At 34.7% G+C, this 13,058-nt stretch overlaps 2 protein-coding genes across 2 annotated transcripts; both read right to left on the reverse strand.

Annotated features, from left to right (window-relative positions):
* Positions 1-5,342: 5,342 nt before the first annotated feature.
* LOC133291101 (glucan endo-1,3-beta-D-glucosidase ARB_01444-like) lies at positions 5,343-7,686 on the reverse strand. Its single transcript, XM_061489290.1, has 2 exons — positions 7,533-7,686; positions 5,343-7,469 (listed from the first exon to the last, which is right to left on the reverse strand). The coding sequence occupies exons 1-2, from the start codon at positions 7,684-7,686 to the stop codon at positions 5,434-5,436; spliced, it is 2,190 nt and encodes a 729-aa protein (XP_061345274.1). The 3' UTR covers positions 5,343-5,433.
* A 2,669-nt stretch (positions 7,687-10,355) lies between these two features.
* Positions 10,356-12,702, reverse strand: LOC133291079 (glucan endo-1,3-beta-D-glucosidase 1-like). Its single transcript, XM_061489259.1, has 3 exons — positions 12,163-12,702; positions 10,801-12,084; positions 10,356-10,758 (listed from the first exon to the last, which is right to left on the reverse strand). The coding sequence occupies exons 1-3, from the start codon at positions 12,577-12,579 to the stop codon at positions 10,525-10,527; spliced, it is 1,935 nt and encodes a 644-aa protein (XP_061345243.1). The 5' UTR covers positions 12,580-12,702; the 3' UTR covers positions 10,356-10,524.
* Between the last annotated feature and the right edge of the window lie 356 nt (positions 12,703-13,058).

A 13,058-nucleotide genomic window follows, 5' to 3' on the forward strand; every position in this document is an offset into this window, starting at 1 on the left:
TTTTAGTTTTTTGATAAATATGGAAAAAAAACATTCCATGTTTTTTAGAATGAGGGTTAACAATTCCCATGTAGAAAATAGTGAAAATTTAATACAGCTGTCTACCACTAAAAAATGTTGAAGTATTTCCCCACCTATATCTTGTTTAAAATTCGAATTTTTAAAAAGTAGTGGGATATTAGTACAGTTGTCTGCCACAAAAAACTGTTAAACTCTTTTTCTACCTATATCAAGTTTAAAATTCGAAATTTCCCACCTATAGCAAGATTAAAATTCAAATATTAAAAAAATAGTGAGATATTAATACAAATGTCTGCCAACAATTAATGCTAAACTCATTTCCAACCTAATGAAGTTTAAATTTCAAATTGTGCAAATGAGGGTGACTGCCTGTCATTGAAAATGAGGTACTGTTATTTCATTTTCAAGTGTAATTAAATAGTTGATAATAAAAGATGCAACTACTTGAAGTATGTGCTTATATGCATGAATGCTTTAATTAACCTGCACTCATAAGATCAATTCAATTAACTTGCGCTCAAAAGATGCAATACATTGATTTTTGTATTAAACTTATAGGCACTTTTAAAATTCCAATGTTTCTGGCAAGTTCTTATAATATCTATCAAGTTTCAAATTCGAATTTGACAATTTCCCACCTATCAAGTTAAATATTTAAATTTGAAAAGTTACTAAAAGATAAAAAATTGAAAGTAATTTCAAATGTGAATAAAAAGTGAATATTAAAAGAGAGAGCCATGTATGATCCTATTTAGACACATAATTAAAGGCTTTCTTAAAGTTTTTTTTTAAACACTTTCCAATTCCAATAATACACTTTCCAATTCCAACGTAGAAAGTAATGGGATTTTAAATGATGTGTCTGCCCCAAAAAATGTTCAACTCTTTTCCCATTCCCACTATATCAAATTTGAAATTCAAATTTTAAAAAAGTAGTGGAATATTAATATAAATGTCTGCCAACAATTAATGCTGAACTCATTTCCCACCTAATAAAGTTTAAATTTCGAATCGTACAAATTTACTAAAGCAAGAAAGATTTTAAATGGTTTATAGTGTGAACACAAACTTGAAATTGAAGGAGAGAGCGACACGTCAGCAAACTTGCCAAAGAATGACACTCCCTTTTAATATATAGATATAGATGACTTTTTCATGCTCTTATACTAATATAATCCTATTGTTATACGAAATTAATTTTAACTCAAAAAGTTTAATTTTATATTATCGGTTGATTTTTAAATATAATTATAAAACTAATAAATTAAAAATCTACTGATAAAATAAAGTAATTATTTTATGAATACGTAGATACAAATCATTTACATATAGAAAATATACCAATAAAGTATTAAAAATAAATATCGATGGTATGATTTTTTTTTCAATCAATAGTAAAGTATTAAATCATTAATATATTTCCAAATCTACAATTAAATAAAAAGTACTGGAAAAAATAACGAAGAAAACTAAATTATTATTGTTGTATTCAATTTAAAAAAAATAAATGACGAAGAAAACTTAATATATAGAAAATTGAAGGAGAGACAGAAAATGGCAAAAGATTTTCTACGCAAGGATTTGTAACACCATTGGAGGGAAAGGATTCGAATAGTTTGCTTGAATAAAAAAGAATCTCAACTTGTAAGAAGTCACAAAATATGATTTCTTTTAGTTGTTCTACATAAACAAATGTCAAAAAGAAAATTTTACGAAACAACGGGAGATGCTAACCGTGGAGAAAGATTTTCTACAAAAAATTTTGCCATACCTTTTGCGAACTGGGGAGGCAGAAAATGGCGAAAGATTTTCCGCGGAAGGATTTGTAACACAATTTGAGGGAAGGGATTCAAATATTTTGCTTGAATAAAACAAAAAAAATACTGAATTATAAAAAAATCGTAAAGAAGAATTTGTCACATTGGAATGAAAGGATTGAAATGTTCTTGTTGCATACAAATAAAATCCTATCAAGTTATAAGAATATTCATGTACGATTTATTGTTTGTTGTAAATGAATGACTAACGAAAAAAACTTACGTGATTACAAAGAGGCTGAATTTTGCAAGAGATCTTCTACCAAAGATTTTGTCGTACCATTTGATAGAAAAGAATCATTACAATTCTCCTTGTGCGAATTACATAGGATACTAACGATCTTGGTTTCTTCGTTGTTGGGAAGAAGTATCTGTATATGAAATAAAAAAATATGTTAATTTTTTTTTTAAACGGGATCTGCATTTATACATGGAGAAAATTTTCTTTAACCTTCCTGAACCTTATATATGTACCATTGGGAATATCACCAAGTATCTGTCTGTTGAAAAAAAGAAATGAAATATGGTCTTAACATTCAAATTAACACACGTAATTAAGCTTGTTTAGAAAGGAATAATAATGTAAAAAAAGCTTACATGCCAAAAGAGGAGGCAGATAATGGAGAGGACTCATCAATATTCTCAGGGCATTAATTCAGTAAGTTCTCCTTAAAACGACCTATGAGATGCAGAAAAGCTTTAACTGTGGCATGTATTTTTCCACCCTACAAAAGAGATACATTAATATATCAATGAAAAATAAAACAAAAAACATTAGCAGGACAAAAATCGCAGAAGCAAGAGATGAAGAAACATCAGGAGTTAGAAGAAAGAAGCGTCTGAATGGTTGGAAGGTTTTTTCAAAATATGAGATGATGAGTTTTCCATATTAAAATTTTTAAAAACCTTTCATCTTCCAATGCAATTTTTAAAAACCTTTCATTTCCCAATACAACAATTAATGATGGTGGGTCATTAATCATCCATTTCGATTTTCGTTTTTCATAAAAAGTCATTATTACGATTTTTTCTTTTATTTTTTTTAAATGTTAATGCAAGTGTGACCACACAGTGTGAACACACAATGTGAACACACAGCTGAACATGAATCAGAGTTTGACACGTCAGCGTTTTGAAGGGTTTCAAGTGTGAACACACAGTGTGAACACAAAGGGGATTTGCTTTGGTTTAACTTTAGAATATATATAGATTCTAATAAATGAAGCATGGCATGTACGAGACTCAAGGACTAGAAAATATTTTCTGTCTAAAAAAGTGCAGGGCATATGTATAAAACTTTTGAATGACATTTTTAGATACTTTTTTAGACTTATTGCCCATACTAATACTAAGTAGTAGCCAAAACTTTGTATTCATTTTCATGATATTATGCATGGATCAGATAAATACTCACGTCCGAGAACTCAGTACATCTTTTATCAAATGTGAATACTTTTATACCATCCTTGTTTTTATGTTTATTTCCATCCATATCTGAAACTTTTTTTTTTATTTTGGAAAAAGGAGTATGTGCTTGAAAAATGAGCTCCAAGGAAAATATTTTGTTTTTGTTTTTAGAGAATATGATATTGTGTCTACTTTTTATTCGTATCTACTGTATCTTTTCATTTTTAATATCATTAGATCAGAATCTTAAATAACTTTCATTTTTTGTTCTTTCTTCTCTAAAAATTCTGATTTAACAATATTAAAAAGGAATAAATAGAGTAAGTAAGAAAAGGTATAGGCACAATATTAGGAATCTTATGCTTTAAATAAAACGTTATTGTCACCTATATTAGCGATTGAGCAAATCTATTTGTTTGATTGTTCCAAAATTTTCGTCTTCCTCCTTGATCTTTCACTTTCAAAGCTAAGCACTCTCACACACACTTAACCACTTTCAACTAGGGGTCTAAATAGGTTAGGTTATGATTTAAATAAATCATATATGTGTAAGAATCTTTAGATCTTGTCTGACTTGTCAGTTTTTGTAGGTCCAAATTACAAGTCTAAACTGACTTATATTTAAAAAATAAAATTTTTGGCTTAGACCTATTTAAACCTATTAAACATTTCATAATTAAAAAAATAATTAAAATAATATTACATTATTATTCAAAATTATTAAAATAATAATTTTATTTATTTTAAATAAAATAAATAATATGATATAGGCCAATTTGTTGGCTTATAAGCCCGATATGTACAAAAAATTCTATGACCTATTTTCTAAATAGATTTTTTTAAAAGGTTAAGCTTGTTCTATTTGACTATTTATAATAAGCTAAGTCTGGCCTAATATTAGGCTAAGCCGTAAATCCCTACAGACCGACCTAGCCTATTTACACTGCTACTCTCAACTCTCAAGAACACCTGTTCACTTCCCAAATCCGCATCCCTTCTCTAGGAGCATACACCCACGCTACTAAAGGTGTGCATCAACCGATCCAAACCGATTCAAACCGCAGTGACCGAACTGAAAAAACCAAAAACCGAAAATCGAAAAAAAACCCACAAATTCTAATTGGATTGGATTGGTTTTCGGATTGGTTGACGAAAACCGATCCAATCCAAACCAATTAAATATATTAATTTCGCTCTACTTACTTGGGCCTTTCTCCAATCATATCTAAAAAATTTCTAAACCCAAGATCTATTAACTAAACCCAAGAAAAAGCCTAGTCACATTTCATCAACAAAATTTCATCTGTGTAGAGCTTCATATCTCATTGCCCTCCAAAAAAAATATATTATTGTTTACTGATACTTTTGATTTCAAAAAAAAAAAATTACAAAGTCAATATATACAAAAGATGTTATTTGCACAATAATCATGAAACAAATTTTAGAATTTTCAAAAAATCAAAAACCGATCCAATCCAAACCGAAAAAAATTGGATTGGATCGGATCGAATTTGAAAAAAAAAATCTAAACAGAATGGATGATTACATGATCAAACCGAAGGAATTGGATCAGATAATTTTTGCTTCCAAAATCGATCCAATCCAGACCGCGAACACCCCTAAACCCAAATCCTCAAAGTTCTGTTTCCTTTCCTTTTTTTAATTCATAAATGGCGATTTGCTTTGGCTTCCTATGAAAGCCTGATCATTTAAAAAAAAAATTCTTACATTAATTCTTAATTTTAAGGTAGGAGGTTAAATCCTAATTTTAAAAATTCTCAAATTGATTTTAACTATTCTCTTATTATTTTAGTACACAAAGGTAGTTATAGAAAATCTAGTTAATAATAAGTTTTTGAAATATATATATATATATTAAACTAGGGTTAAATTTTATTTTTTTATCTTGCTAATTTTAAGGAATAAAACTATATATATTAAAATAGGGTTAAATTTTATTTTCTTGAAATTTGAGTTTTCGTTATTACTTATAAATATAAAAAAAGTTACGTGAAAACTTACGATAAATTAAGTTATTTAAATTTCAAAAATATATTTAAAAAATAGATGGTGTTACAGATACAACACTGTCTTATAAATATATTTCAATGACACTAATTACAAACATTAACATGAGTAGCCCCCATTGTTTTCACCTTCTTAATATATCAAGATACTTAACAGCACTTTAATGACAATAATGACCAAACCAGCAGTGTTTTCCATGACCAAATTCCTCCTCCACATCACCTCTGCTGTAAATCCACCATAACAGATTACTCATTGAGTTCCCATCATCAAAACCTTTCAAGCTTCTCAACTTTTGCAATGCAGTTTCTTTATCATAAGTTCCTACCATAGCATAAATAAACCCTTTCCACCCTTCTCCAACACCTTTCCTGTTCAAATTGGGCAATGTCCATTCCACAAGCTCCTTCACATAACCAATATCAGAGAACAAGGCCTCAGTAATAGGCAACAAGGGTAAAACCTGAATACCAAGCCTACACTCTCTCCATTGTGCAGGAGCAAACCATAGTCCACTATCTCTCTTGTTAGCCCACACAACACTCACCACCCTATTCTCTTTTGTAAAATCTTCCCCATAAAGTTTATCTCCCTCTCTTACATGCCACCACATTTGAGCTGCATGAATTTCCAATGCTGCAAGTGTTGATCCTGTGGCAACAAGTTGTGTGTCACCATATGCCAAACCCATCAATGCTGCAGAATAATATGCATTAACAGCTTCACTAGTGCTCTCTTGATTTCTTCCATCTGCAAATTCAGTTAGCCCTCCAGCCCAAGAGTGCAATTTATAAAGATCAAAACACCTCAAACGTGTATAATTAGAGTTTGATCTTCTTCCCAAGTTCATGAAATCTGCCATAAGTGAATAGGCTTGAGGCTTATACTTCCTTCCCCAGGCTGGGTCAATCTTAGCAAGCACTGCAATTGCATATATGAAGTATCCTAAATGATAATGATGATCATTATAAATACCAAACCCAAAATCTCCAAGTGAATCTATAGACCCTTGTTCAGTAACAATTCCTCCCCATTTCCCATCATGGAGAAAACCATTTCCATTAAAAGTTCCATTCAACCATGGCTCAATGGTCTCCTTCAAGAACTTCCTAATTGCTGGTATGGCATCAAGAAAAGACACCTCTTCAGCAACCAATGCCAACCTTGCTGCCCTTGCTATCATCTTCCCATAAAAATAGCATGATGTTGTTGTCATTCCTAAGGGATTCAGAGCATCCACATCAGCAGAAAGTGCTGAACAAATTTCATCATGGAATTCTTCTTTGATACCTCTGGTGGAATGCCAAGTAACAGAAACAGGATCTGTTTTCAACAGCCATGAGTCTCCAACAACACCAACAAGCTCCCCATCAATGCTTTTATACTTCAAATCATGCAGCACAGTTACATCACAATCATTAGCAGACAAAAGTTGAAGATGAAGAGGGTCAGCAAGAATTAGCAACTCTCCCCACCCTTTCTTTTCCCATTTATACTCCACACAGAATGGCTTTGTGAATGCTGCATCCCCAGAGACAGGGTAACAAGAACTGAAGCGGTTGAGGATTACCTCATACTTGGGGTCAGAATCAGGCAACAGTGCTATCCTTATTATGCCAGAAAAGCCATCAGAGGTAATCTCCGAAAGGCTATTATTCAAACTGATTGGTGAGGACGTGAATATGAGCCATGTCTGGCCATTGTTGAGCTTCATGGTGTGCTTGGTGAGGGAGTTATTGGATGAGAATGAAAGGATGGCATGGATGGTGGTGATGGAAAGTGGTGTGCGACCAGTCACAGATGCTGTTAGAAAAGGGCTTCCCCTGACAAGGAAGAACCGCAGGTTAGAAGAAGGAATGTCCAAAGTGACACTGAGATCATTGAAGGAAGAGATGATATGCTTCCCATGTGAATCTGGGTTGGTTTTCTCAGAGGCAGAAATGGTGATATCAGGGTTGAAAACCTGGGTTGTGAAAGAAGAGTTGGAGATGCGAGAAGGGTAGGAGAAAGAGAGGGAGGAGCTTGAGGATTTGATGAGGTAAGGGTGAATATACTCAGGTGTGTCCCCATTTTTCAGAACATAGTTTTGGAAAAAAGAGTTTGTAGGGAGTGGTGATGAGAGAAGGTTTGGGGAGAAGAAGTTAGAAGGGTCAGGGAGAACAGCGGAGTGAGTTTGAGGGAAGAGAAATGGAGTATTTGGTTGCTTGGGAGGAGGTGGTGGTGGTGGTGGTGGTGGTGGTGGTGGAGGAGGAGGAGGAGGAGGAGGAGGAGGAGGAGGGGGTGGAGGTGGAGGTGGTGGAGGTGGCGGTGGAGGAGGAGGAGGAGGTGGTGGAGGTTGACGTGGACGTGGACGTGGAGGTGGTGGTGTCTTTGTAATTGCTTTTTCTATCTTTCGTCCAAGTTTCTTCAGCATGGTGAGTTTGGATTTGGATGTAGTAAACGTTAAGTTAGTTGGAGAGAAATAGAAGGTTGGTTATATTGTATTTTGTAATATTAGGTTATTGTACTTTATAGTGAACAGAAAACGGAAGCAGAAAAGAAAGGAATTTGGAATTGTATGAAGAAAGGAATTGTTTGAAGAAAATGTAAGCATGTTATGAGAATACCTTACACAACAAAAACAGAAAAAATGACAAAAGGAAGAAATGTTATTCCTTGGACTTGGCTTGTAAGTGGACAATGGGAGAATAAGAATCCAAGGAAGTACATAAAAAAGGTTTCTGTTCTTGAATGTGCAAGGAAGAGATTGCATGACGAGGTTGTAAAGAATATCATTTTTATAATTCCATTTTCTGAACAAGTTACTTTTGAATATTCTATAAACTTCCTCATCTTTTTTTCCTTGTGTATATTGTATACAATCCAAATTCAAAAAGTAAATAAATAAGGAATTACATCTTGAAAGGAGGAGTTTAAATACCCTCCTTACTGCCTACTTTTGTAAAAATTCTCAACTCATTCTATACAAAAAAAATGAAGACAAAAATTATTGTTTTGAAATATAAGTTTGTCTTTTTTTTTTCCAGTTTCCTAGGGTGTCCTAACTATTTGGATGAGACTAATCCCCTTCGTGATGCAGAGCATAAATATTTTTACCACTGACCCATGTTGTGCTCTTGGAATGTACACTAAAACAGAAATCAGTAGGAAGAAGGAAAAAGCTCAGAAAAAGCAGAGAGCTTCCACCTACTGAGACTTGAGAGAAAAGGATTAGGCAAAGAAAACCAAAGCTTATGCTAAAAAAGAGTGAGTTAATTGCATAAAGCTAGCACATGTGGCAGTTATAGACATATGTGCATCACATGGAACTTGTAACTGAGAATATATCAACTCTCAAGTAAAGGAGAACTCAAGCTTAATATGTGGGGATGAATTAAATTCACATTAATTAACGGGTGTAGTGAGTCTAATAATTGTTTATGTAGTATTGCAAAAAAATGCAATAAACTGATGATGAACTTAATTGTCCTCAGATTTTTGTTTGACTACTTGTTATAAATAAATGTGTTTTCCAAAACTCAGTTTAATGCACATCAGATATTCCATGAGGCATCAAAAGAACAATGGAAAGCTACAAATGTTGAAGTGAAATTTGGAGTTTTTGGGATAGCCCTGCAATCTGCACAGAGACTGAAATAGACAAATCCAATGTTGAGAGGCTGATTCTTTTCCATTCCTTGTCAGAGTGTGCACCATCCTGATCCAAAGTTCCAAACGTCTATTTAACGCCTCATGGCATATAGCAAGAGCACTGCTGGAAGAAGCCAAGCTCGTTTCGCACTTTCAGTGAAAAAGAATTTTTTTTTTTTTTAATGAGCAAAGACAGTGGCTAGGGGTGACAAAACATGTCACGACCCGTGGGCCGACCCGCGACATGACCCGCCAAAATACAGATTGTGTCGACCCATGGAATAAAACGGGTCAGGTGTAGGTTTGGGTAAATAACAAGAATTAGTGTCGTGTCGTGTCACAGGTTGACCTGTGTGACCAGCGTGTCAACCAGTAAAATTTTTAAAAAAATGAAATTTTTGTGATTTTTACATACCCCATTGCGGGTCACGGGTCAACCCACATATTTTATTCACTTTTTTCCTTTTATTTTTAATTCTTTTAGAAAAAAAATCAAATTATCAATTTTTGCGGGTCAACCCGTGTGACCGGCAACACGCATGGGTAGTGTTTGGGTTTCAATTTTTGACCCGCAAACAAAAACGGATTATGTACAGGTTGGACAATTTGATCCGCAGATCAGACTTGACACGACATGAACCCGACGCACCGACACATTTTGCCACCCCTTACAGCAACAAAGACATTTTTGGTTTGAATGGGAAAGCTCTCCCAGGAGTTTTCCTTCAGGATTTTGGAACATGGTTGTTTCTCTTAAACGAGGGTGAGTGTGGCAAAACTGATCCTTTATGATTGAAAAGTTCACGAGTTCGAATTCGGGGACAACATCTTTGAAAATATGAGCTGTGTATAAGGATTGCTCTCACCCCATCCTCTCTAGTTGGAGTTTAATGAAGAGTGGTTTGATACTTTGGTTGTTACTCATAACGGTTAAGTTGGATAATTTCATACATAAATGTTGTATTAAAAAAAGGTAAAATGAAGAACTTTAGACATTAATGAGAAACTTTCTAGGTTTTTAATTTACATCTTCTGATCAATTAATCCTTCAAAATTGATCCAAGAAAGAAAATGAAGGGAACAAGAGATCATTGATATCAGCTAAAACACAGATTGTCATTTTATTGTCACCTTGACACTGTTCAGAGATTGGTAAACAAGTTCTCATCACCAAAAACCTCTCGAGTTTCAGCTGCTATCAAAAGCACTGATATTTCAAATAGAAAATAAAAAAATGGCATGCATACCAAGCTTAGACATTGTTTATTTTCACTAAAGAAAGGGCTTGAAGTAGTCTTAATAGCTACTCATATTTTCCTTAATTGTACTTAATGCCTTTTAGACTTTAAAGGGCATCTATCAGCTAAAAGCCGCCCTCACTATTAAAAAGGAAAATGGAAAAAACGCACAATGCAAAAGTAAAGGGCAGTTACTAGCTGATGCACATAAACCACAAAGTCCTCATGACACATTAAAGACTGTGATAGAATACAAAAGTCCACAAACTTTAGTTACAAAGAAATTATAAGAAACAGACATCAATTGAATAAAGAAAAAGGTACATGGCATGAGATATCATAATTTGTTTTATTTTTTAAATATTTGACAACATTAATAATACCTAGTGGCAGTAATGACCAAACCAGCAGTGTTTTCCATGACCAAATTCCTCCTCCACATCACCTCTGCTGTGAATCCACCATAAGAGATTAGTCAATGTGTTTCCATCATCAAAACCATTTAAGCTTCTTATCTTCATTAATGCACCTTCATTATCATAAACTCCTTCAAGGGCATATACAAACCCCTTCCATCCTTCTCCAACACCTTCCCTATTCAAAGCAGGCAAAGTCCACTGCACAAGCTCCTTCACAAAATCAACATTTGAGAACAGTACTTCAGAAATAGGTAGTATGGGCAACAGTTGAATGCCAAGCCTACATTCTCTCCACTCAGGAGGAGCAAACCATAGCCCACTGTCTCTCTTGTTAGACCATAGAACACCTACTACCTTGTTCTCTTTTGTAAAATCTTCCTCATATATATTACCTCCCTCTTTCACTTGCCACCACATTTGAGCTGCATGAATTTCCAGTGATGTAAGTGTTGATCCAATGGCAACAAGATGGGTGTCACCATATGCCAGACCCATCAATGCTGCAGAATAATATGCATTAACAGCTTCACTGGTGCTCTCTTGATTTCTTCCATCTCCAAACTCAGTTAACCCTCCAGCCCAAGAGTGCAGTTTATAAAGGTCAAAACACCTTAGACGCGTGTAATGAGAGTTTGATCTTCTGCTCAGGGTCATAAAATCTGCCATCAGCGAATAGGCTTGAGGCTTATACTTCCTACCCCAAACTGGGTCAATCTTCGCAAGAACTGCAATTCCATAAAGGAAGTACCCCAAATGATAATGGTGATCATTATAAATTCCAAACCCAAAATCAGCACCAGTATCAGTAGACCCTTGTTTGGTTATAATGCCTCCCCATTTCCTATCATATAGAAATCCATTCCCATTAAAAGTTCCTTCCAACCACGGTTCAATGGTTTCCTTCAAATACTTCCTAATAGCAGGAATCACATCAAGAAAAGACACTTCTTCTGCTATCAATGCCAACCTTGCTGCCCTTGCAATCAATTTCCCATAAAAATAAGATGAAGTTGTGGTTATAGCTGATGAATTTAGACCCTCAACATCTTTCAGAAGTGCTGAAGCAATTTCATCACGTGATTCTTCTCTGACACCTCTGGTGGAATGCCAAGTTACTGAAACAGGATCTGTTTTCAAAACCCAAGAATCCCCAACAACACCAACAAGCTCCCCATCAATGCTTCTATACTTAAAATCATCCAGAACAGTGACATCACAATCACTGTCTGACAAAAGCTGAAGATGAAGAGGGTGAGCTAACAGTAACAAATCACCCCACCCTTTCTTCTCCCACTTATACTCCACACAAAATGGTCTTTCAAACACAGCATCACCACACACAGGGTAACAAGAACTGAACCTGTCAAGAACAGCCTCGTGCTTTGAATCAGAATCAGGCAACAAAGCAATCCGAATTACACCAGAAAACACATCAGAATTGATCTCAGAAAGGCCATGACTCAACTTGATCGGTGAAGAAGCATACAAAAGCCATGTCTGGCCATTGTTAAACTGAAAGGTGTGCTTTGTAAGGGAATCATTTGAAGAAAAGGAGAGAATAGCATGAATGGTGGTGATGGAAAGAGGGGTTGGTTGAGTCACAGACACAGTCAAAAAGGGGCTTCCCCTTACAAGGAAAAATCGCAGATTAGAAGAAGGGATATCCAAGGTGACACTGAGATCATTATAGGAAGAGATTCTGTGGTTCCAATGGGATAAAGGATTGGTTTTTTGAGATGAGGTGATGGTGAGATCAGCGTTGAAGACTTGATATATGAAGGAAGAGTTGAAGAAGCGAGATGGGTATGAGAGGGAAAGAGAAAAGTTTGAGGATTTGATGAGGTAAGGGTGAATATACTCAGGTTGATCACCGTTTTTGAGAGCCAAGTTTTGGAAGAAAGAGTTTGTGGGGAGTGGAGAGGAGACAAGGTTTGGGGAGAAGAAGTTGGTGGGGTCAGGGAGAACAGTGGATTGAGACTCTGGGAACAAAAAAGGAGTGTTCTTTTTGCTGAGAGGCATAGTTGCTGCTGGTGGTGATTGTGGTAGTTGTGATGATCGTGGTTGCGGCCAAGGTGGTGATCGTGGTTGCGGCCAAGGTGGTGATTGGGGTTTATAAGATTTATAACGTTTGGGGTATTTTTTGAGGCCACTGGTGAGGGCAGTGCTCAACTTGCGTCTTAATTTTTTCAGCATTTATACGGAAGTTGACTAAAACTAGGTTTATAAGACTATATTATTATTAACAAAGTTTAAAATTTAGAAGGAAAAAAAATGCTTGGAGGGGTATATTTGGTGATACCTGATCATGAAAACAAAGTATGATGAATGTTGGAGGGTTTGAGAGTAGTTTATGGCAATAGCTTATAGTCACAACTTTAATTTGTCAAATCAAACTCTTTTATAAATATAAATTCAAAGTAAGGCTTCTTTTACAAATAAAAAAAATAAGGTAAAGTGAGAGAAAACTTTATAGCAATTATATTGGATGATGGTTGATG

Source organism: Gastrolobium bilobum, unplaced genomic scaffold (assembly GCF_033153095.1).
Source record: "Gastrolobium bilobum isolate Gb01-03AN ecotype WA unplaced genomic scaffold, APGP_CSIRO_Gbil_v1 utg829, whole genome shotgun sequence".
Taxonomy (NCBI): domain Eukaryota; kingdom Viridiplantae; phylum Streptophyta; class Magnoliopsida; order Fabales; family Fabaceae; genus Gastrolobium; species Gastrolobium bilobum.

Bases quoted from the DNA above. Each gene is read 5' to 3' on its own strand.
- LOC133291101 (XM_061489290.1), bottom strand. From the start codon at position 7,686: ATGCTGAAGAAACTTGGACGAAAGATAGAAAAAGCAATTACAAAGACA. The intron at 7,470-7,532 runs CTCCTCCTCCTC...CCAAGCAACCAA, and splicing joins CCCTCCTCCTCCTCCTCCTC to ATACTCCATTTCTCTTCCCT.
- LOC133291079 (XM_061489259.1), bottom strand. From the start codon at position 12,579: ATGCCTCTCAGCAAAAAGAACACTCCTTTTTTGTTCCCAGAGTCTCAA. The intron at 12,085-12,162 runs GTGACTCAACCA...TCCCTTACAAAG, and splicing joins GCCCCTTTTTGACTGTGTCT to CACACCTTTCAGTTTAACAA. The intron at 10,759-10,800 runs GTACTGTTCTCA...GAGCTTGTGCAG, and splicing joins CCATACTACCTATTTCTGAA to TGGACTTTGCCTGCTTTGAA.